This window comes from Corvus moneduloides, chromosome 10 (genome assembly GCF_009650955.1).
Source record: "Corvus moneduloides isolate bCorMon1 chromosome 10, bCorMon1.pri, whole genome shotgun sequence".
In the NCBI taxonomy this organism is placed as follows: Eukaryota; Metazoa; Chordata; class Aves; order Passeriformes; family Corvidae; genus Corvus; species Corvus moneduloides.
This window is the reverse complement of record NC_045485.1, coordinates 2,126,824-2,150,161: the sequence shown is the minus strand read 5'-3', so window position 1 is coordinate 2,150,161 and position 23,338 is coordinate 2,126,824. Positions and strand designations below refer to the sequence as shown.

Genomic DNA, 23,338 nt, shown 5'->3' with positions numbered 1-23,338 from the left:
AATTTCGGTTTCCTAGGAGTCAGACTATGTCTTCTTCTCTGTAGCCTTGGCAGCAGATATCAGAGTTCAGATAAACTCTACCCCAGAGCTGTCATCGCAGTTGCTCTCTGGTGCTGAGAGACTGTGAGACAGTGGAGTGTAGACACCTCCTCATCTGTACCTGAAGGCCTTTGCTTATTCAGAGTATTGCTCCTGGGCAAACAGAAGGCTTTTGAGGGAATAGTGGGTTTTAGACTCCTGGAATACAGGCACCATAGATCTACTCCTCTGGTGTAGTATCAGTCTTTGGACAGGATGTGCCAGAAGGCATTGTGTTTCCTCCTCAGTTGTGCCACTAAGCAGCATCTGAAGAACTTTCCCTGTGCAGGCAAGGGCTCTCATAGATTCTTGGCCTTTGTGTTGCAGGCTTCAGCGACAGTTGCCATCCCCAAGGAGCACCATCGTTTTGTCATTGGAAAGAATGGTGAGAAGCTGCAGGACCTGGAGCTCAAAACTGCAACCAAAATCCAGATCCCCCGCCCAGATGACCCCAGCAACCAGATCAAGATCACTGGCACTAAAGAAGGGATTGAAAAGGCCCGACACGAGATCCTGCTTATCTCTGCTGAGCAGGTACTTCAGTCCTGTGATCTCTCTCATGTTATTATCTGAACGGCCATTTTGGTTCTCCATGGTATATTAGATGTTTGTAGCCATGATGGGCACAGCCAGTGCTAACACTGTTAGCCTGAACGGAGGTGTATACCCTTCCACTGGCTGTTTGATCACTGCTTCCAGGTTCTGCACCTTCTGGTGCACCCTTTTATCCGTCTCTAAAGTCAGATGAGCACTTTTTGTACTTTGAAGTGAACCATATTAGATGCCAGCTGAGATAAGACGGGAGATTACAGACGTGAATATCATAAATTTGGAACAGCACTGTTTTTAGATGGAAAGGGATGGAGCCTGCAAACTGGAAAGGGTGCTTGGGCTAGAGTGTCAAGCAAGACAGCACTGGGAATTCAGCTGTATGTGGCAGAGATGGTAATACTGACAGCAGTTTCCACTGAGGACTGTTCTGGATACTTTTAGGATAAGCGTGCCGTGGAGCGGCTGGATGTGGAGAAAGTGTACCATCCCTTCATTGCTGGCCCTTACAACAAGCTGGTGAGTGAGCTCATGCAGGAGACAGGGACACGCATCAACATTCCTCCGCCCAGCGTTAACAAGACAGAGATAGTCTTCACAGGGGAGAAGGAACAGCTAGCCCAGGCTGTGGCTCGTGTTAAGAAGATCTATGAGGAGAAGGTATGGACGGTCCCTAGAGCTTCCCATCTTCCCCCCACCTGCTCACAGCCCTTCTTCCCTTATTTTTCTACTTCTCTGCATCCCTCAGTTCCATACTCCTCGTGTCAGCTCTTGCTCAGCAGCCCTTGCAGTACATGGACCTGGGTCTTATCATTTCCTTGCTCAGCAGAGTGGGACTTGGGGTCATTCTGCCAAGGAGGTGACAGATCTCCTGCTTTTTTGTGTAATGGAAATTAGCAGACCACAAAGAGCTCTCTGGGTGCGTGTTTTCACAGGTGCTGCAAAGGAAGGAGGGAAATGTGAAGGCTACAGTGTGGCCAACTGACAGTATCAAAGTTGTTTCATGAGTAGAAGTTGCTGAAGAGTAAATTTCACTTCAGTTTATTTTCCACTGCCAGCATCACTGTGAATATCCTTGTTGTGGGTTGTTGGTCTGTTTTTCCTCATGGTTACGTCTGTTTTTGTACCAGTCTGAATTTCAACACAGATAATCATCTTACAGCGTGGTGTTGCATTACAGCACTGCCTGGGGACAGCTGGGCATTGTGCAAGGGCAGGGGTGTGTATGTGGTCTGTTCCATGTAGTGTTCCAGGGAGCTTAAACAGAATTTTTGTATTTCACCTGTAAATTTTTGAGAATAGGGCTTTCTGTAGGCAGGATCCCAGAGATGCTAGAGTACTGCAGAACTCCTGTGCTCACCTTTGCTTTGATCTTTCCTGGGTGCTGAGCTTCACTGCATCTTGTGTCTCTTCCTTTCACTTTTGTCCTTCCCTGCTCCCTTGTGATTGATGCTCCAGTGCCTCTGCTCCTACAGAAAAAGAAGACTACTACCATCGCTGTGGAGGTGAAGAAGTCCCAGCACAAGTATGTCATCGGCCCCAAGGGTAATTCCCTGCAGGAGATCTTGGAGAAAACTGGAGTGTCTGTCGAGATCCCACCCACTGACAGTAGCTCGGAGACGGTGATACTGCGAGGCGAGCCTGAAAAGCTTGGGCAAGCATTGACTGAAGTCTATGCAAAGGTACTGACTGGATGGGCCAGGCCTCCTTTGAAAGCCCCACAAAGATACATCCCTGGGCTCTGACAGGTGGAGGGGGTGGTTTCTGTCAGGCTGCCAGAGATGCAGCTTAGAACTCAATAATGAGGGTGCAGCATGGGAATTGGAAGTGAATTTTTGTGAAGGCCTCTTCCAGTCTGTCCACCCAACAGCTTCTCTGTCTCTTAGGCCAACAGTTTTACCGTCTCCTCGGTCTCAGCCCCCTCTTGGCTTCATCGTTTCATCATTGGAAAGAAAGGACAAAACCTGGCCAAAATAACTCAGCAGATGCCAAAGGTATGGATGAGCTATTAGCTTAGCAAAGTAGAGTATGGTTTAATCCAGCTCACTCTTTGTAGAGAGAGAAATGTATTTTAGCATGGATAAAACCAGGGAGGAAATGGCACAGATCTTATAATATTCAGGGGAACTACCAAATTCTACTGCCTCGAACACTTCCCATCCTGTGTTACTTTCAAGGGTTGAGTCCTTCAAAGGAAGCTTTATGTGTTACTATTTGGAGAATTGATGTAGTAGGAGACCTGGAAATGCTGACTTCAATGAGGCTTCTCCCTGGTGAGTTAGATGGTATCTGGAGAAAGGTTAGGTGAGGAACTTCTCCAAAGCCCTTGCAGACTCCAGGACAGCATGAAAATTTTATGCTCTAGACACTGTGATGTGGCCGAAATTGTAACTTGCCTGCTTCTGAAACCATGTGTACCCTTAGTGGTAGGGATTGATGGTGTAGGCCTGACTGACAGCGTTGACCTGGCTTGTGTCTTGGAAAATTCTTACTGATTTCCTTGCCTTGTGTCTCAAGGTTCACATCGAATTCACTGAAGGAGAAGACAAAATCACTTTGGAAGGACCTACAGAAGATGTGAATGTGGCTCAGGAACAGATTGAAGTCATGGTCAAGGATCTGGTAAGTTGGTGGTACTAGTTCTGGTATGTAAGAAGAAAGCGTGGAAAGGTGGGGCAACAGAGCAGAGATAAAGTGTAGCTCACATCTGTGAGTATTTTCACAGGCTTAACAGACCTTGCAGAAGGCAAGTTGTGTGACAGATGAACAAGAACCTTGGTTGTAAAGCTTTTCTTAAAAAATCACCAGCACATCTTAAGTCTTTTGATGCAGAGAAGGGAAGATTCTCTTTCAGTCACAGCTGGAGAGGCATTTAAGTCCCTTTAAATGTTTCACAAGCATGGTGCTCTCAGCTCAAAGCAGAGGAGTGTTCTGCTCTGCTCACTAGCAGGAGGAGTGCTTGTAGCTTTCAGCTGGAGTTAGTGCCTGCACTGGCAGTGGGCACAGGCAGCAGCAGAGGGGGCCTGCCCTGCCTAGCCCTGTACAATTCTTTATAGATCAACCGGATGGATTATGCAGAAATCAACGTTGACCACAAATTCCACCGACACCTTATTGGCAAGAACGGAGCTAACAGTAAGTGGAGTGCCTTTCTTATCCTTCCTGTGCCCAGACTCTCTGTGAGTAGTCATTCATATCATGGCTCTGCAGCTCAACCAGGGTGCTGCCTCCATTACATTGCCTCTGCCCTTCTGGAGTGAAGTTGGCACAAGGAGATAAATGGGTAGTGTGGCCTTGGAATGGCTTTAATGTATTGGAAATGTCAGGGAAAATTGAACAGATTACTTTGCCATGTCCTGGCAGAATTTCTGTATGTTGGGGAGGTTGGAGAGTTGTCTTTTATTTTTTTTTCAAGTTGGCCTATGTGAATTTCATTTTAGAACTCAGGTGGGGGTGGTAGAAATCTGCATGGTGAGTTTCTCCCCAAAAAAGAATTTAGGATTAGAAGTTAATAAGTATCTTCTAGTCTAAATATGGTGCTGTTTAGGGAAGAAACAGATGCCTCACTCTGGCAAGTGAGCTATTGGCTCTAGATGCCATAGTATTTAATTGTACAGATTCCTGTGTAGCACAGATCTGCTCTTGCTGAACCCCAGAGTGAAGAGGCACTTTCCTCTGATTCAACTCCACCCCTCTGGCCTTTCCTCAGAGGCTGATGTACTTCTTAAACAGCCTCAAAGGTGTCTTTGCTTCCAAATCTTGGCCTAGCAGAGTGTGTCACCACATCCCTTTCCTTGCAGTTAACAGGATTAAGGACCTCTACAAGGTGTCTGTGCGCATTCCCCCGGACAATGAGAAGAGCAACCTGATCAGAATTGAAGGAGACCCACAGGGGGTCCAACAGGCCAAGAAAGAGCTGCTGGAACTCGCTTCCCGTATGGTTAGTGGGATGTGATGCCTGGGAGGCCACAGAGTTTGAGCTCTTGTGTTCCCTAGTAACCTTCTGGTGGAGGTGTGTGCCCATTGGCCACTGAGCACTTGGATCTCATGACAAGTGCAAGTTCCTTTATTCCCTTGGATCCCCTTCTCAGTCAACCTAGAGTGACTTATGTCTGGAGGAAAAACACTGATGACAAGTAAGCTGTTGGGCAGCAAACTGGTAATTACAAGTACGCGTCTCTCCTGCTGAACATTCTGTGTAAACTCTGTTCTCCACAGGAAAATGAACGCACCAAGGACCTAATCATTGAGCAGAAATTCCACCGGACCATCATTGGGCAGAAGGGCGAGCGGATCCGGGAAATCCGGGAGAAATTCCCAGAGGTAGGGCTTTCTGGGAGATGAGGAATTCAGAGGGCATATTTCCTACATTGGTAATAGACATATGGTCACTTAAGTCATAAATGTGTTGTCCCTGTAAATGTGAGAAATATCTGACTGATTGATATGTGTCTGCTCATACGTGTAATGTGTATGAGAAGATGGTTCTTCTGGCCAGAGACTGCTGATGTGGTTACTTGCTTCTGAATGGCAAAGGGGATGTGCAGGATCCCTCCAACCTTTGCACATGTCTGACATGATAATTCTTGCATTTGTTTGAGTTGACTCTAAGTGACCATTTCCTGCAGGTTATCATCAACTTCCCAGACCCTGCACACAAGAGTGACATTGTCCAACTCAGAGGTCCCAAAAACGAGGTGGAGAAGTGCACCAAGTACATGCAAAAGATGGTGGCAGACCTGGTAAGGGAGACTTCTGTCTGCTGTTTTCTCTGTTCCATGCCTGGATAACCCTGGAATAGGGCAGACCTGTAGTGGCTAGGGCTGACACACCTCAAGATGAGGGAACTGTGGACATTGTTCTATCTGTATGGGGGCAGGCAGGTAATACCTGTTATTTAAGGGCTATAGGAGAAAGTGCATATCTTTGCTTATTCTTGGAAGTGTCCCATATAGAGAATTCCTTGGGTCTAAATCTGTTGTCAAAAGCTTGTTTATAGAGTTCCTGGGATGGGGCCTCACTTGCCAGGATGGTGTAATCTTCAATTCTCCCTTTCTCTCTTAGGTTGAAAACAGCTTTTCTATTTCTGTTCCCATCTTCAAACAATTCCACAAGAACATCATAGGGAAAGGAGGTGCCAACATCAAGAAGGTGAGATCTCTTTCCTGTCTTCACTGCTCATTATGGTGACTGCCTGCAGCAAAATCTCATTCTCTGGTCTCCCCTGCTCATTAGTAATGTAAAATAAAACCTCCAAGGCCTTTTTTTCTGACACAGGACACCTCTCAAATGATTTTTCTGGGATGTTTTGTTTTTGTGGCAGATCCGTGAAGAAAGCAACACCAAAATAGATCTCCCAGCTGAGAACAGCAACTCAGAGACAATTGTTATCACGGGCAAAAGAGCAAACTGTGAGGCTGCTCGCCACAGGATTTTGGCTATCCAAAAGGAACTGGTAAGTGAAACAACCGGCCTGTGGTGGATTAGGGACTTGAAAACATAAATATAGGAGTTATAGGAGATATAAATATAGAAGCACTTGTAGTGGGGTGTGGCAGGAGACAAATGTGGATGTCAGTCTGTTCTTGACTCTTCAACTGAAGTTTGTGGCTGCTCATGAGTTAGGAGTGGCCAGTCTCAATTCCCTCTGGTCAGGCATTTCTGACACTCAGCTCTGCAAAGCTCCTGGCAATGTGGGAGTTAGAGGGCAAGAAGAGTCTGTGCAAACACATTGCTACAGCTTGACTAACACCCCGTACTGTCCTCACTTAGGCCAACATCACAGAAGTGGAGGTCTCTATTCCTTCCAAACTCCACAATTCCCTCATTGGCGCCAAAGGCCGCTTCATCCGCTCCATCATGGAGGAGTGTGGTGGAGTCCACATCCACTTCCCCACAGAGGGCTCTGGCAGTGACACTGTGACCATCAGGGGCCCAGCCCAGGATGTGGAGAAAGCCAAGAAACAGCTGCTACATCTGGCAGAGGAGAAGGTGAGCCTTGTCCTATGGGGGAAGGAGCAGGTTGGTTTGGCCAGCTGTTTCTTTTGAAGTGATTCCCTCTGTCTGCGTGGAAGCCTTTGGCATCAGTCAAACAAATCCTCTTTTGAGGATTTGAGTACAGTTTGGATGATTAAAAGAAAGCTATACTTCTATCCTTGTGACAATGAGTTCTTCACTCATGGGTGGTAGAACTGTCTGTGATGCATCTCTGCCCAGGCTGATGACATAATGAGAGTTAAGGCTCCCTGCATCTGTGGTTTGAATGCTCTTGGGTATCCACACTTCTCTGAAACAGTTTACTCTGCAGATCTCCTTTTTTTCTTAATCTCTGAATTTTGCCTCCAGTCATCCATTTCACTGCATACATTCAGATTTGAGAGCTTTTGGTTACAAGACTTTGCTCTGAGTTGTGGCTGGCTGACTGACTGGTCATTTTTATAGCAAGCTTTCTCAGGTCAGCATGTGAACATGTTCTCCCTGGGAATTGGTTGGTTGCCTCTGGGGCCTGGCTTGCAGTAGTCAGTTAGCAAACGATTGTATTGCCTTTTGTGCTGTTCAGACCCTTCTCCTAGGGAAGTCTCTGTTCATACTCTCATTGATCATGCTGAGTGTACAGTTAGTTTTTTGGCCCTGAGAATATCTTTGAGGTAGTGTTTTTAATTTAAGACATTGTATACCTTTTTTACTTTCAATGGCACGCTACACCTACCTTGCTTTTGCAGCGCTCTGCATGTAGGTGCGCATAACATATCTACATGCTGACTGTTGGTGCTGATGGATATTTTGTATATATTGACATGTTCCGTGGGTCTCTGGCTCTTTTCAGCAAACAAAGAGTTATACTGTGGACCTCCGTGCAAAGCCAGAGTACCACAAATTCCTTATTGGTAAGGGTGGTGGCAACATCCGTAAGGTGCGAGACAACACAGGGGCCCGCATCATCTTCCCCACCTCTGAGGATAAAGATCAGGAACTGATAACTATCATGGGAACAGAGGAGGCTGTCAAAGAGGCACAGAAGGAGCTGGAGGCTCTCATCAAGAACTTGGTATGAACTTTTTCTACTTTCTTGCCTTTCACTGTGGCAAGGTATAACGAGTCAGTGTGGAGGACCTGCTTGTCCTAAAAATACTTGCTGCCCTGCCCTTCATGGGAGCTCAGGAAGATCCTTCCTTACCTTGGAGTGAGGTTGTAAGCTGATTGCTGTGGAGTACAGCCAGCTCATGCCTATCACCAGGACAGGCAGGGTTGACTAGCTGTTGTGTGTTGGCAGGATAACGTGGTTGAAGACTCCATGGTGGTTGACCCCAAGCACCACCGCCACTTTGTCATCCGTAGAGGACAAGTTCTGCGTGAGATTGCAGATGAATACGGTGGTGTGATGGTCAGCTTCCCACGCTCCGGCACCCAGAGCGATAAAGTCACCCTCAAGGGAGCCAAGGACTGTGTGGAGGCAGCCAAGAAGCGCATCCAGGAGATCATTGAGGACCTGGTATGTTGTAGAAAAACTGTTTCTCCTGTATTCTGTTCCTTCAGCAGTGTCCTGCTTGAAACTGCTGTATGACCAAGCTTTTTGTGAACAAGTCCCATGGTAGTTCTTGGATCTGAACCTTTGCTGTCAGCGTACAAGGTCTGCGGACTTTAGATCCTGGCCTGGGGGGTAGCAGCTGGCTCCAAAATGGCAGTGCTGTATGAATGAATTTCCTCCTCTGACCATCTTCTTCGTTTTTAGGGGTGGAAGTAGGAGACCACTCCTCGATGTGCATCTAGACATTAAAAGATCAGAGCCTTCTTGTGCCTCTCCATGTCTGGCCTTGGGCAGTGGTTGCTTTCAGGGGTTTCCTGCACTGTTAGTATTGGTTTTTGGAAGCAGTCAACTGTCAAACCTGTTCTCTTCCCTTCTTTCTTTATTTTTTTTCATTTCTTCTAATGCTTCCTCCTCCTCAGGGTAATAAAGAGTTTGAGCTTGGCTCTTGGAAGCCTTTAACATCCTGAGTTGAAGGCAGCCTTCTTTAAATCCTCTGCTCTGAGAGAGAAACAATTCTAGGAAATTTTCAGTTCTTCCCCTGTCAGCCATTGTTATCTTTTTTGACCCCTCTCTGTCCGTTCTGGATTTCACCATGCACAAACATCCTGTCTCCTGGTGTGAAAGAGGCTGCATTGCAATAGAGCAACTCTGCTTTCCCACAGGAAGCTCAAGTGACAATCGAATGCACCATCCCACAAAAGTTCCACCGCTCCATTATGGGCCCCAAAGGATCCCGGATCCAGCAGATCACCCGGGACTTTGGCGTCCAGATCAAATTCCCTGACAGGGAGGAAAATCCAGGTATACCTATGGATGCACGTTCACATGGTAGTTGGGATGATCAAATGAGTGTAGTGTAGCCTACACTCTGCTCCAGTGGACATGTTTTACTTAAAATTTATGGAGAGAACTGATCTCTGGTGTTCCTGCAGTGTCCTTGAATCTGGGCCTAGCATCAGCCTTGCCCTCTTGGGAAGGGGACAGTTTCAGGAGGTCAAACCACAGACCTGGGTGTTGTGAACATGTTGTCACTGCAGAGTACAGGGAGAATGAGGACTTAGCCTGACAAAAATGGCTCTGTGGGCTTACTGAGATCTCTCTGACTTCTCACTGATGGCTGAGCCTGAGGATCTGGAGGAGGGAGATGATGAGCAAGGAGGTGGCTCTGTGTATTGAACACAAGACTTTCCATGTTTTCAGCCCCTGTTGCGGAGCCAGCTGTGCAGGAGAATGGTGAGGAAGGTGGGGAAGGCAAGGAGGGGAAGGACACAGATCCCAGCTCTCCGAAGAAGTGCGATATCATCATCATCTCTGGCCGCAGGGAGAAGTGTGAGGCAGCAAAGGAGGCACTGCAGGTGTGTGGCTTTCTCAGCCCCTTACCCTGTTAAAGTAGTGATGCTTGGACGTAATTTTTGGTGAGGTAGTAAAAGCTACTCAGTCCAGGTGTAATGCAAGTGGTCAGTGATGCTGGCTGTAGAGGGGGTCTGCACTGCTCGAGGGCAGCCCCTCTTCTCTGTGACTTAGCCCGACACCTTGAATTGTAGGGCCTGACCTTGCAATTGCTAGAGCTTGTAAGCAGCCCCAAGTTACTTGCCATAAAAGCATAACATGCTTGTTTTATGGAGCACAGCTGGGAAGAGGAGGAGTCTGATTGAGGCTGAGTCATTCCAGGTTCAGTAGACCTTGCCATGCTTCTGCAGTGATGTTTTCCAAGTCTCCAAAGGATATGAAAACAACCTGTTGCCCAGGTGGGGTTTCAGATGGCTTGTTTGGAAAGCGTGCTTTAACGTGCAACAGGTCATTTTGGTGTTCCCAGCTGTCCTCTCTTCCTGTCAAGTTTGTATCCTGACTACAAGGGAGTGTACCTCTGTTCAGCAATATGTTCTTTTGGGCAAGTATATGGCAAGATAGAAGACAGGAGAAGTCTTTCCACTGGTAAACCGTGCTCCATCCCCTGCAGGCTCTGGTTCCTGTCACCATTGAGGTGGAAGTTCCCTTTGATCTTCACCGTTACATCATAGGCCAGAAAGGAAGTGGGATCCGCAAAATGATGGATGAGTTTGAAGTAAGTTGTTGCCCTTCCTTCCATCTCCTCTGTCCTGGAGAATCTGTAAGTGACTGTGTTTGAGGTTTGGACAGTTACAGCATACTCAGGTCTGCCATGGAATCCAAGGCTCCATAATAGGAAAATGATCCCTGTGCATTTTGGACCCTGGGCCCAAGGCTTGGCAGGTTTTGTGCTGAAGCTGTATGATCGATGTTGATGTTGTGAGTGTTGCATGACTTGGCTGGTGTCTGCAGGGATTCCTCATCACTGTGAGAGTTGTTTTCCTCCTGGGCCCTGGGAAACTACTCTGTTGCGCCTACCCATTTGGGAGAATTCTCCAGACCCTCTGAGCCTGATGCAGGTTGGCTGCAGTCAGTGTTGTTGAACATGTATTTGTTTCCTGGCCTCTCTAGGCTGTCACAGGGGCTGGAGAAACAGAGTTCTATGCAAAAACTATCTAGAAATGGTCCTAGGCAACTGACTCCAGGTGGCCCAGCTTGAGGATCTCCAGAGGTCTTTTACAACCTCTACCATTCTGTGGTTTGTAGGCTGCCTGGGTGGGAGCTGGTCGTGGTGTCAGGGGAGACCAGCGAGATGCCAGCCTGCAGTCAGAGGCATCACAAGTGATACAGAATGAGCAGTGATACAAAGTGATAATTGCTGCTTGTTACTCAGGTGAACATCCAGGTGCCTGCTCCTGAGCTGCAGTCAGATATCATCACCATCACTGGGCTGGCTACCAACCTGGACCGTGCCAAGGTCGGGCTCCTGGAAAGAGTGAAGGAACTGCAAGCTGAACAAGAGGATCGGGTAAGGCCTGTGCTTGTCTGTCTTTCTTCCAGCCAAACATGGCTTCAGCCTCTGGGCGCAGACTCCAGGAACCCCTCATCTTTTAGGAGCACCCTTAGCTGCTCTGTGGGTGTGGAATGCTCATAAATGGGTTACTCAAAGGTAGCTCATTTACCGTGAACTGACAGGACAGTTTGGGAATATAACTTTGGACTGTCCAGATCTCTCTCACACCTTCACATACCTTCGAGACACTGGTGAGTAGGAATCTCACTGTGCTGTGAGTCTCCCTGTACCTATCCTCACTGAATCCTTACCACAGCTCTGAATAATAGCTGAGGGATGAGTTGGGTGGTTGTTTGCTGTTTGTAGTTTCCCTCTGAACTTGGTGAAAGCACAAGGCTCCAGCTTGTGCTTTCAAGGATGGGTGGCTTGGGTGCTCAAGCATGGCCTTGCAAAATCTGTTCCACGCATCTCAGAAGCCGGAAGGAAATGCTGTGGCTTAAGTGGACATCACTGGAGCAGCCATGGTGTGTTCCCTGTTCTCACTCTGCTTCTCCTGTTCCAGGCCTTGCGAAGCTTCAAACTGACAGTCACTGTAGATCCCAAGTATCACCCTAAAATCATTGGGCGGAAGGGAGCAGTGATCACCCAGATACGCACAGAGCATGAGGTCAACATCCAGTTCCCTGACAAGGATGATGAAAGCCAGGTGAGAGATCAGACAGAGTGCAAGGAAAGCTAGTGGTTGTCTCTGAGCATCTTCTTGAGAGCTCTGAACTCTCTCCACTGCCTTTGGATAAGGTGGATGGTAAAGGGGATTAGCAGGGAGAAAGCTTGCTCAGCTGCTTATGAGCTTGGTCTCTCACACGTCCGTGTGCCCCAGGCCCAAGACCAGATCACCATCACTGGCTATGAGAAGAACGCCGAGGCTGCCCGGGATGCCATCATGAAGATCGTGGGCGAGCTGGAGCAGATGGTTTCCGAGGACGTGACTCTGGACCATCGTGTTCACGCACGCATCATTGGTGCACGTGGTAAAGCCATCCGCAAAATCATGGATGAGTTCAAGGTGAGCAGTGGGGCGATGCCACACAGGTCAGGCTGGGCCTGGGCAGCTACCTTCTCCTGGGTAAAGAGCTTGGTGCTGAATGAGCTCACATCTTGTGGTTCTTGTGTCTTGTGCTTGTTGAGCACCTTCAGCTAGAACAGACATGAAAAAAAAGCCAGTGCTACCTTGCTCACCTTCAACTCCACCAGCACATGAGCAGCATCCCTGGCCCAGGGCACCTGGGGTGTCTGGACACCACAGCCAGACACCAGCTGAAGCATCCCCACACCACCTCAGCTCTGAGTCATGTTCCTCTGGGAGCCAGGCCAGGAGCTTTTCCTGTTTTGCTGGAATCCAGACAGAAGAGGAACCTGGGAATGCTTCCTTGGTGCTCTGGATTCGCCCTGCAAGCAGCACGAGCTCTGTCCTTCTCTGCAGCCCTTTGGTTGGGTTTCTTGCAGTCAGAGTCCCAGTTGATCTTGAGAGAGAGGCAGAGGTGTGTATGTCAGCTACTCTGATTTCTGGAAGTGGGCAGCCAGGCCTCTTGCTGGGATGCTCTGTGAGGAGGCTGTCCCCAGACCCCCCAGCTACTTGAGCTTAACTCAGAGAATTCCTCTGGATTTCCTCTAGGCCACTGTGGATCCCCTTGACTTTGGGAATCGTGGCATATTCTCAGGGCTGTGGATGTGGCAAAGCCGGCTGGCTCTGGGAAGGTCAGGCACCTCTGCCCCGATAGCACATGGCATCAGCAGCAGGCTTTACTGCAGGGGCAGCAGTGAATGTGAATACAGAGGGATGGGATTTTGGAGACCTGCATCTTGGCTGGGCTCAGTTATTGAAACAAACTGTTTGCTTCCCAAATGAACAGCCTTTGGGTTTGGTCCTGTCTTGTTTAGATTTCTGGCACCCATCTGGAAGGCAGGGTGTGAGAGAGCACAGTGCTTGTGCATGGGGTGCACTAGGCCAGCTCTATAAAGTGATTATTCTGTGGCAAGCACAGAAAGCTCATTGTTCTTCATGGTGATGGCTCAGTGGTGAAAATGCTTGCAGCAGTGTGAGGACAGTGTCTGGAAATGCAGCCCCTCTCCTGTCTCTGCTGCAGGAGCTGCCCAGAAATCAGCAAGCCTCTGGGAGTGAGAGCAGCAGGGGCTGCTGGAAGTTGGGTCCTTACTACAGACTGCTCTGCTTTCCTTCTCAGGAAACTGGGCAAGCTTTGGGGCTTGCTCACCCCTCAGGTATATACCTGTTCACCCCTCAGTGAGCAGCTCAGTCTGAGCTGTGGAGGTCCAAAAGAGACTGTTGGCTTCAGTGAGGGCATCAGTGAGAGTGATCTGTGATTCTAATGACAGGGCTTGCAGGGAGTCTCTGGCATTTCAGATGTGCAGGCATAAGTCTTGTGCTGTTCCTTGTGTTACAGGTGGATATTCGCTTTCCCCAGAGTGGGGCTCCTGACCCCAACTGTGTGACTGTGACAGGACTTCCTGAGAACGTGGAAGAAGCTATTGATCACATCCTGAACTTGGAGGAGGAATATGTAAGTGTTCAGCAAATCTGTGCCAGGGCTTAGCAAGAATTTCCCCTGCCACAGAGCTGGATGTCTGAACTATGTCCATGTGTTATTTTCTTCCACTGCATCAGAGAAATTGAGCCCTGTGCAGGTGGCTGTCAGTCTCCACTGCAGCTGTCCCTCAAACCAGCTGGACTGTCCCCTCTGTCCAGGAGAGGACAGTGAATGAGAATGCTTGGACACCCCAGGATGTGCATGTTCTTGCCTTGTAGTAGCTTGGACCAGTTAAAAGTTGTGGCCCTCAGACTAGTGCAGACACACTGTTTTTGGTCATTGTAGAACAGGCTGGTGAGCTTGAACAGGTTGCAGTGTGGTGAGATGGAGGGTGGACATTTTATACCAGTTTGAGGAGCTATCCAGATCCTCCCCTCACTGGTTGTGTCACTGCAGCTTGCAGATGTGGTGGACAACGAGGCAATGCAGGTGTACATGAAGCCCTCCTCACATGAAGAGTCCAAGGCCCCATCCAAGGGCTTTGTGGTGAGAGATGCCCCCTGGGCCACTGTCAACAACGAGAAGGTGAGTGCTGCTTGTGCTGCAGGCTGGGGGGCACAGAGTGTGGGGACACTTCTGTCTGTGCTGGGGACACAGAGCACTCTCCTTGGTGACAGAGCAAGCAGCTTTTTGCTGCTCTTTGTGGCCTGAGTACAGGCCTGGGCTCACCTGTCCATCTTTCAAAGCACTTTCCCAACCTCTTGTCCACTCTGGCTACACCACTGTGGAGCTGTTGGGGAATGGGGGATCCTTAACAGGAAGTGTCCTGCCGGGTTTTGTTACTTTTAGGGGTAGGGGTATGGCCTGGGACTTGAGACTCTTGCTGCAGCACAGAACTGGCTCAGTGTTTGCAACTCTGAGCTGGGACATGCGGCAGCTCATTCTCAGCTGCACCAGTGCTGCTGCAGGGCTGGCCTGACCCTACTCCAGTGGCCCAGTTACTGAGCTGGGACCCTTTTCACTTTATCTGCACCCTCCTCAATGTCACCTCTAGATGGCTCGGCCCTCCACCCTGGGCAGTCCTGGGGCCACAGTGATCCTTTTTGTCCCTTCCCCATTGTCTCTCCTCCTGGGATATCAGCGATGGTGTTTAGCTCGGGGCCTCACCATGTAAGTTCGCAGCAGGGCAGGAGCTTAACTTGTTCCCTTTTTGTTTGCTCTAGGCCCCTGATATGAGCAGTTCTGAAGACTTCCCCAGCTTTGGGGCTCAAGTGGCCCCCAAGACTCTTCCCTGGGGACCCAAACGATAATGACCTGGAAGCAGAAACTCCTCCAGCCCGCTGACCTGACACTAACCTGCCACAAATACTTCCTGTCTGAAATCTGACCCAGCGGCTGGAGCACAAATCAATTGTCCCAAGAGGTCTCCTAATGGTGTCTGGAGTGCTAGATCCCATCCTGCTCCCCTCAGCTATCACCGTGTATAGGACCCACCCTCATCTCTTGATGGATATTCTTTCCTCCTTTGGAACAAGACTTCCACTCAGATTCAAACACTAAATGTGTGTGTTTTTGTTAGAAACTTCATAATTGACTCCAAGTGGCTAAGATTCGCAGCTTCCCAAGCGCTAGCAGAGCAATCTGCTCTCTTGAGCATGTCTGACTAGGCATTCTCGCCTTCATTAGGAGACCTCCTTTACTGTGGCTAGGAATCTACTTCCTGTCTCATGACCTCAGGAAATAAATTTCCTTGACTTTCTAAAGCCAAAACGTTTGCCCTCTTTCCTTTGTGTTTATCCCAGGCCTTACCTTACCTTTGTAGAGTGCAATCAACTTTTTTTCCTTTTAACTGCCAAAAATTCATTTAATGCTGATAGCTGACTGTGGGGAGAGCTTCAAATAATCTGTAAGGGCAGAAACCTGCTTTTAAAAGAAACAAAACCTTCAATAGGCTGTAGAGACAACAGAGATGGAAGGGGCCAGAAAAACCATATGGCTACCCTGGTCAGGAAAACACCTGTGAGCGCAGCAAGCGCGTGTCCCTGCGCCGCACCGAGCACAGCCCCAGCCTGCTCACTTGGCCAGTCTTCCAGTGCTTGATGAGAGACCTCGCTCCTAGTTCCCTGCAGTCTCTCGTTCCCCCTTCCCAGCAGTGTGAGCAGGCAGGAGAAGCCAGCACGTGGCAGTGTGACTGGATGGGACAGGTTTGGCTCGGCCGAGGTCGCTGCAGTGACACGGCTCAGGAGCAGCTGGCGGCACGCACAGCCTGGAGACGCTGTAGCCTGCTGTGAGTGCTGCAGCAGCTCGGCACGAGCAGCAGTCACACCGTTCCTGTTGCCTTCTTTCTACCTCAGACATCAGTATGATGGGGGCCTCTCGATGGTTATGGTTTAGCAGCTACTCCAGCTGTCACCTGGGCAGCAATGGCAGAAGCGTGGAGGAGAAGCAAGAGGAGCCTTGTGTCTGCACAGCTGTGAGAGCTGCTCCAGAGGGAAGCAGAGCATGGAGATGCTGAGGCAGGCTGGGAATAATCTGCAGGGACTGCATGCTGAGCTAGCACAGGGCTTCACCCCAGGGCCATGGGTGCAGCTGTGCCGTAGCCCTGGGCTGCAGAGGTTGTGTGAGCCAGGCTTCTGCTCCGACAGCATTGGGGGGGTGATGTGTGTGCTGAGCCCTCCTGAGGCCTCCATCATGTGGTAGAGGGTGATCTGTGATCTGTACTTGGGGCTGCTTGCACCTGGGCCCTGCCACAGCTTGCTCAAAAGGGGGTTGTGTCCGAGCTCCTCCAGCCAGTAAGAGGAAAACTGCATCTTTATGGAGGGAGGTGTGTAGCGTGGGGTTTTTGAGTGCCCCCCACTTTCTGTATCAGTCCTACAGAGCTTGTAGTCTGAGCCATTCCTCTGTCCCAGCTGCTTCAGCTCTTGGACAAGCAGGAGGCCCTAGCCTCTCTTCTCTAGTGCTGCTGACAGAGCACAGCTGTGGCAGGCTGAGCCCAGCTGCCTTGCCTTTCCCTCTGTGGGGCAGGCCCAACATGCCGATGCTTTTCCTTCCTGCGCCAGCTCTTCTTGGCAGACACTGCTATGCAGAAGTCAAACCAAAACCTCACAGTGCTCTCCTTTAGTCTGAGAACCAAGTGAAACGGACCATGGCCTGTTGTGGAGTGCTTGGTTGCCCCTGAAGGACCAGGGTGGCCTTGCCTCCAGCACGGGAAAAGGGGAACTAGGGTGGTACCCTTCTATCTGCGTCTGTCAGGAAATGGTTAATACCCTGTAGCTTAGGTCTGTCCTGCATCACCAAGCCTATCACCCCCTCCTCCTCTTTATGCCCCCGTGCCCTCACCAGTTGCACAGCAAGGCTTGAGTTACATCCAGGGCACCCACTGCCTTGGGCTTGTGCCCCACAGCCCAACCTTCCACTCTAAAGAAGGTCATGAAGTGATTGTACCTAGTACTGTCCCCCCACCACCCTCCTTCCGCAGCAGACTGTGGCATGTGTCCATTTCTTCTCTTTGACGTCTTCCATATTGTACGTTTCCATAGCAATGATCCCTTGGCCTTAACTTTGGAATTTGGAGACTATATGCAAACATGTAAAAAGGCTCATGAGTATGGATGACACTGGAATTTTATAAATTCTAAAATAAAACCTGAAACAGCTTGGAGTGTGGTGGATATTATTTCTGCTGATGGGGTGAGATCGAAGACAGTCCATGCTGGGCTGGGTTTAGCCAGGGCTGAGGACTTTCAAGTTTGCACACCTGAGCCTTTGCTGTGGCCATGCCCTTGATGGGGTGGGATTCACATGGCAAGTGGTGGGTCGAAGGAAGGGGGTGAGAGCAGCAGCAGAGGCTGCATGCTCCTTCTAGGGAAATACAAACCTGCTTGCCTCCAGGCAGCTGGTGCCAGGGATGCTGCTGGTATAAGGGAGGAGGGGGAGGCACCAGCCACAGTCCCTCTTGCTCAGTTACTCCGCAGCCAGAGCCTCTCGTCTGCCTTCTCAGCGCTCTGATTCCCTCCCTGCCAGGTCATGTATGCAGTAATACCAATGAGCTGGGACAGACACTCAGAGCCAGGCGTGTCCCTTCCCACCTTCAGCAACAGCCATCCCCAAATGCCCAGGTGCCAGGCAGCCATGGAGGGCATGGCACACCTGCTGCTCACAGCTCCTCTGTCCTAGTACTGTGCCCTGGGCCGTACTCTGCCACGATAGTCAGCTGCTGGTGAGCTGCCCGGTTTCCCAGTTCCTGCCTGCAGCTGGATCTGTGACCCTGGCCTTGCTTCTTCTCTCCTGTTTCTTCAATAGGACGTGAACCACAGAAACAGGGAGCTGGCACTTGTCCTAGCAGGAGCAGCCACAGCCTCTTCCAGGGCTACCTTCCTGCTTGCCAGTGCCTCAGTGTGGGCATAAAGCAAAAAGGGCTTTGGAGGAGGAGGGAGATGACCTGCTGCAGCCCACCTTGTTCTCAGCCAGAGCCTCTTTGGCCAGGTACTGTTCACGCTTCATCTTAACCTCCTCAGCCTCAGGAATGTCAGGTTCCAGCCATGCAGTCACACGTCCAATAATGAAATCCAAATGCTGGAAGTGGATGGGACGTGTGGGTTGGCTGTGGTGGTGAGTCCTTACCCCTGCCCCAGCAGCACATCCTTAGCCACCCAGCTGGGCTCAGCAGCTGGTACCTCAAAGGTGACGATGAAACCTGAGCGTACAGCCAGCAGCTGCCAGTGAGTCAAGGTCAGGCTGCCATCCTGGTCCCTGAATGCTCTGTATCTGTGGGAGCAAAGTGCAGCAGGTACTGACCGACCTTCCTGGCAGTTACTCCTGCTCCCAGCTGGGCATGCTGGAGCACAGCAGAACCAGCCCTCAGCCAGCTTCTGCTGGGACCTACGTCCCACAGGTCACCCGGCCCCAGGGGAATTTAATCTTCACAAAAGCACCTCCCTCCACAGTGGTGGCAAGTGACCCTCCCCACTGCCGCACACACAGACCTTTCCAGCACACACACAGCCCTGGCATGAGTGAGGGCCCCCAGGACCTCAGCGAAGTGGGTGGGCAGCATGGACCTGGCTTAAAGTCACTCTGCTAAATAAAATGTTTGCTGTGGCAGAGGCAGAGAAAGGCAAAATCCAAGCTGAAGGAAGGAGGAGCCAGGCGAGGCGGGAGCGGGCTCCCACCTGCATGGGGTGTTGCTGTGCAGGACAAAGTCCCGTGGTGTGTACGCCAAGGTGGAGTTCACGTAGCCGTGCAGGCTGCTGTTGTACATATGCCTGTGGTACACAGAGGGCAGAAAATCAGAGCTGAGGGCTATGAGGAAGGCCTGGAAGCAGGAGGATGTGCTGCAGCAGATCCTGCAGCTGGGGGGACACCCCACCCTCACCTTCCTTCATGCCCTGTGCTTCTGGGGTGGCTTTCTGCCTCTCCTTCCCTCAGCCTGACAAACCAGACGTGACGCTGGTCTGGGACAGCAGAGCTGCTCACAGTGCAGTGCCCTGTTCCCTCCTCCCAGTTACTGCCAAGCAAGGCCCAGAGCATGACAGCTGCCCACTGCCCGTGGCTGGAGCTGCATCTTCTGCACAGGCAGACCCACCCCCAGCACTGCAGCTCCCCTCGTCACGCTGCATCCTGCAACACCCAGACGAGTTCCCCCAGTTCCTTTACTCCACCTGCAGCCCCCTCACCCCTGGCCGCCCGCCCAGCGCACGTTGCTGATGATGGCCAGGTGAGTGGTGGCCTCCAGGGTGGACAACCAGATGCCAATGCCCTGTGCCTGCTCAGCCACAGGCCGCCGGTAGTCACAGATGCGCTTGTGGGGGTCCAGGCAGATCACACAGTTGTTGAGCAGGGTGAAGAGGGATGCCAGGGGACAGGCTGCCACGAAGATGGTGATGAAGCCAAACTGCAGGACTAGGAGAAAGAGGAGGAAGAGGAGTGGGGAGGGACAGACTGAGATGACAGCATCAACTGCAGCATCTCGCAGCCTGATCCTGTGGGGAGCGGGGCAGCCCTTCTCCCTCCAGCACCTGCAGGCTGCTCACGGTGAAAGCTCCTTCCTCTGCGGAACTCCTGCAGTTCCTGCCTCTCCACACCAGCCTTCTCTCTCCCAGTGCCTCTCAGCACTCCCCAGCCCAAGGCCAGTCCCTACCCGTCTCCAGGCACTCATCAAGCAGCCCTTTGAGCCCCAGCAGCTGCTGGCCCATAACCCAGGGTGCCTGCTCCAGCAGGGCCGACTCCTGCTCCTCTCCTGCCTTGGCTGAGAGGAGCTTACACTTATGCCACGAGCACTTCAGCTTCCTGGAGGAAAAAAAGAAGGGCCACCACGTCCTCTGCTGCTGAACGTGCCCTTGGCATCCTGTGTGAGCTCAGGGACGCGTGATGGCCCTGGCAAGCCATGGTGTGCTCACAGGACGGCCACCTCCTGCACGTTGTTGATGATCTGCTTCCCCACCATGATGACCAGCAGCTCCTGCACCATGGAGCATCCACTTGGGCTGCACTGTGGGGAGAGCAGGGCCCTCAGCCTGCTGGCACACAGAGATCAGACCCCGAGGGTGGGAAGGCATTCCCACAGCACACACCAGCATAGGGCCTCTCCCACCCGGCACTCAGCTCCTCATTGCAGATCCCCAGAAAGCTCAGGTAGTTTCTGGGGTAGCCAACAAACCTGCAGGAGCCACGTCAGAGTTGTGAGTGGAGATCCCAGGCACTGATTCCAGGAATGCATCCAGAGCAGCCCCAGGGAAAGAAGGGCTTATCTGGTTCACAGAGCCCTCTTCTTGCTTACTTAGGTGGGACAAAAGGACTGATGGTGGTCCCAGACTGGGACCAGTTAGCCCACAGTCGGTTGGCACTGCCCTCAGCCCCAGCTGTCCTGTGGCCATGTGAAGGCTCCCACTCTCTGATGGGACTGTCCCCCTGCCACAGTGCTCCTTGCCCATGATGGCAGCAGCACCATCCCCCCTCCTTTAGCCCTGCCCAAATGCCCAGGAACCTGCTTTTCAGAAGCCAGTGAAAGAAGGGATGGGGCTCTGGAGGAGAAGTTCAGAAGCAAAATGAAGTGGGACCCCAGAGCTCTCCATGGGACAAGAGTGGTGACTGGGGATCGCTGGGTCCCCTGGGAAGCAAGGAGGCTGCAAACCCCATCGGAGCCCCACAGAAACCCAGCCAGTCATGCAGACTGGGACACCCAGGAGCACTGGGGCACTGTTCCCCTTCCCCTGCAAGCTTGGGCACCGCAGCCCCTCACCTGCAGGGCACCCAGAGCTGGAGCTCCTGGGCACAGCAGCAGTGCAGGCTCCAGGGTGCACTCAGCAGCAGATAGGGCACCACCTTCTCCTCCAGACGAGTCATGTGCTGTGGGGAGAAAAGAGAATGCTTGCACTCGTACAGGTGCCTGTGGGTGGCACTGGGGTGACTCCGTGCTGGTCACTGGTGTGGATCAGCCTGGTAGAGCTGACCCAGGAGATGAGCACAAACACATTGCACCCCTGCAAGCCCTGGCTGCCCTCCTGAGAGAGGCCCCCGTGGCAGGGCGTATCCTCCCCTGGACCCCACAAGCCACAGATGAAGGCTGCATTTACCACAGGGGGATGGAAAGCTGGAGTCAGATCCCCGGGTACCTTTTGTGTGTGTATCCCAGCAGATTGAAGCTTGTCCTGAAATTCCTTCCTCCAGGTCCTATGGATGGCAGCAGATCTCTCCTGCAAGTCACTGTTCTCACAGCTGTCCTGCTCCCAGCTCAGCTCCCGGGGCATTATTTCCCATACCAGGACAAAGTCTGAGGCAAGGAAAGGGATCTCGTGATGGAACCCAAAGCCGTCTCTGTCCTGCATGTCTCTCTCCTACAGGACTTGGTGCTCTTGTGGGGCTGGGTGCTGTCTTGTGAGTGAGACAAGGAGCTGAGGGAAGGATGTGCTTGCTCTGGAAAGGGCTCCAACCACTTTGTTTGGGTGTTCCTAACACAGGAAGCAGGGAGAGTTTATTAACAGGACTGAGGACTGCACCTGTCTTGTGAAAGGGAAGGGCTGGAGCACCCGAGTAGGATCAGTAGGATGGTGCCTGCCAGGGCCTGGGGGTCCAGTGCCCTCTGAACCTGATGCATGGACCACCTGCCAGCTCCAGCCATGGAGCACTGGGGCTTTTCCTACACTCCTCAACCCAGCAGACCCTCTCCTGCCCCAACCTCCTCTCCGGGATGGAAAGGAGCTGAACTCCAAGCCAAGCCTTTTTCCCTCACCTATCCTCATGCAGCTGCTGCTGAAGACATTGGCCATGCTCCTCTTGTCCGGGCTGTGTGGCTGGGCTGGGGGTGAGGTGTGTGGGGTGAGGAGCACAGTGATTCCCCAAGGAGCTTGGCTGCAGGGGAAACGGGCTGTGACCACCCACCTGGGGCATTTCCATGGCCTCCTCACCCACTGCCACCATCCTGCCCCACCAGGCTGCAGTGGGGGTCATCCGTGCAGCTCCTCTGTTTCATGGCAGACCTTCGTGCCCCTTCCTTCCTCCTGGTGCTGAGGAGCAGACCCACTGGTGTCCATGGCTCATGGACACTGCACAGCCTCACCACCCCTCCTGGCAGTGCTGGTGCCCACATCTGGGGAGACTTGGTGTCCACTCCACCGATCATCAGGAATGTTTTCAGGGGGAAAGCAAGGAGACATCAGTGGTCAGTGGTCTGGTGCAGAGTTCTCCTGTCGCCTCACCACCTAGGCCCCCTCTGAGTGTCCCTCTCCTCCACTACCTCAGCCAAATACATGTTGTGGAACAACCTCCTCTTGCATCTTTTCTCTGTCACTGTAGGTAAGGACTTTTCTTTGGGGTTACCCAGCTCGAAGGTGTGTCCACCAGCAAGCATGATCTGGTGATGGAAAGGTCAGAGACTCCTTCTCCACACCAGCAGCTGGGTCCAGTCCATGCCCAAGCAGTTCACATCTAAAAGACCGAGCAAACTGAGCTCAATTTTGGAACTGGAAACACCTCGAGAAGCTGAGCAGATGGGAATCTCTCACACATGGGAGGTGAATAAGGAGATAAAAAGATGCCTGCAGTGAAAGAGGTGGGAGAGCAGGAGAGTGTCACAGCATGAGTGGCAGACAGGGAGAACATTGCACATGCAGTGAAGAGAAACAGCTCTTCCAATGCATCCACCACCTGAAAAAAGGAGCCTGGGAATCTGCATGTGTCCCTCATTATGGCTGGAAGGGACTTGGGAGGATCATTGAAGATCAGGTCCTGGTCTTGCACAGGATAATGAGAACCCCAAGAATCCCACCCTGCACCTGAGAGTGTTGTCCAAATGCTCGAGTTCTGGCAGGCTTAGGGCCATGACCACTGGCCTAGGGAGCCTGTTCCACTGCCCAGCCACTGTTTGGAGGAAGAACCTTTTCATAACATCCAGTCTAAAACCCCCTCATTTGGCCTTTTTAATAATACCAGGTTGTTCCTCAGAAACGAGGTGGCTTTTCATCATTACTTTCAAGAGAGGCAGCGAAAAGAAACACCAAACAGCCTCAGCTTCCCCAAGCTGCTCCTGGCTAAAATCAAGGTGGGCAAAGCATCTCTTTGCAGAAGCCATTGACAACCAACACCAGCTCTTCTGACACAAGAGCTTCTTCTGGGCACCAATGAAGCAGGAGAGAGACATCTGCTAACTTCACCTAAAAACATCAGAGACCCACTCCTCAAAGCAAGGGAACAGGCTGGGCCTCCTGTTCCTACAGTAAGGATGGATCAGTGTGGGGATAAAATATTCTTGGGCCATGAAGAGAGGGAAATGTGCCACGAAGAGCCTGAGCTTCTCAT

The 23,338-nt window shown here is 51.5% G+C and overlaps 2 protein-coding genes across 4 annotated transcripts in view; one reads left to right on the top strand and one right to left on the bottom strand.

The window, feature by feature from the left end:
- The window catches only part of HDLBP (high density lipoprotein binding protein), a 39,271-nt gene extending 22,067 nt beyond the window's left edge, over positions 1–17,204 (top strand). For all 3 annotated transcript variants that reach the window (XM_032118875.1, XM_032118876.1, XM_032118877.1), the window contains exons 6-28: positions 406–612; positions 1,072–1,287; positions 2,103–2,309; positions 2,514–2,621; positions 3,145–3,249; positions 3,684–3,762; positions 4,428–4,567; positions 4,846–4,950; positions 5,256–5,369; positions 5,692–5,778; positions 5,951–6,082; positions 6,400–6,618; positions 7,454–7,675; positions 7,901–8,119; positions 8,818–8,956; positions 9,356–9,510; positions 10,116–10,220; positions 10,878–11,012; positions 11,560–11,703; positions 11,878–12,063; positions 13,460–13,576; positions 14,000–14,128; positions 14,767–17,204. In XM_032118875.1, the coding sequence (XP_031974766.1) occupies positions 406–612; positions 1,072–1,287; positions 2,103–2,309; positions 2,514–2,621; positions 3,145–3,249; positions 3,684–3,762; positions 4,428–4,567; positions 4,846–4,950; positions 5,256–5,369; positions 5,692–5,778; positions 5,951–6,082; positions 6,400–6,618; positions 7,454–7,675; positions 7,901–8,119; positions 8,818–8,956; positions 9,356–9,510; positions 10,116–10,220; positions 10,878–11,012; positions 11,560–11,703; positions 11,878–12,063; positions 13,460–13,576; positions 14,000–14,128; positions 14,767–14,853 (3,357 nt within the window). In that variant the 3' untranslated portion in view covers positions 14,854–17,204. The remainder of the gene's footprint in view (positions 1–405; positions 613–1,071; positions 1,288–2,102; positions 2,310–2,513; positions 2,622–3,144; positions 3,250–3,683; positions 3,763–4,427; positions 4,568–4,845; positions 4,951–5,255; positions 5,370–5,691; positions 5,779–5,950; positions 6,083–6,399; positions 6,619–7,453; positions 7,676–7,900; positions 8,120–8,817; positions 8,957–9,355; positions 9,511–10,115; positions 10,221–10,877; positions 11,013–11,559; positions 11,704–11,877; positions 12,064–13,459; positions 13,577–13,999; positions 14,129–14,766) is intronic.
- Positions 17,205–17,752: 548 nt separating this feature from the next.
- Positions 17,753–22,013, bottom strand: ANO7 (anoctamin 7). The gene is given in 12 exon segments (XM_032119899.1): positions 17,753–17,869; positions 17,999–18,118; positions 18,220–18,310; positions 18,715–18,857; positions 19,242–19,444; positions 19,683–19,831; positions 19,942–20,022; positions 20,136–20,201; positions 20,784–20,890; positions 21,157–21,314; positions 21,774–21,826; positions 21,871–22,013. Coding segments are annotated over 12 exon segments (1,431 nt in total).
- Positions 22,014–23,338: the final 1,325 nt, after the last annotated feature.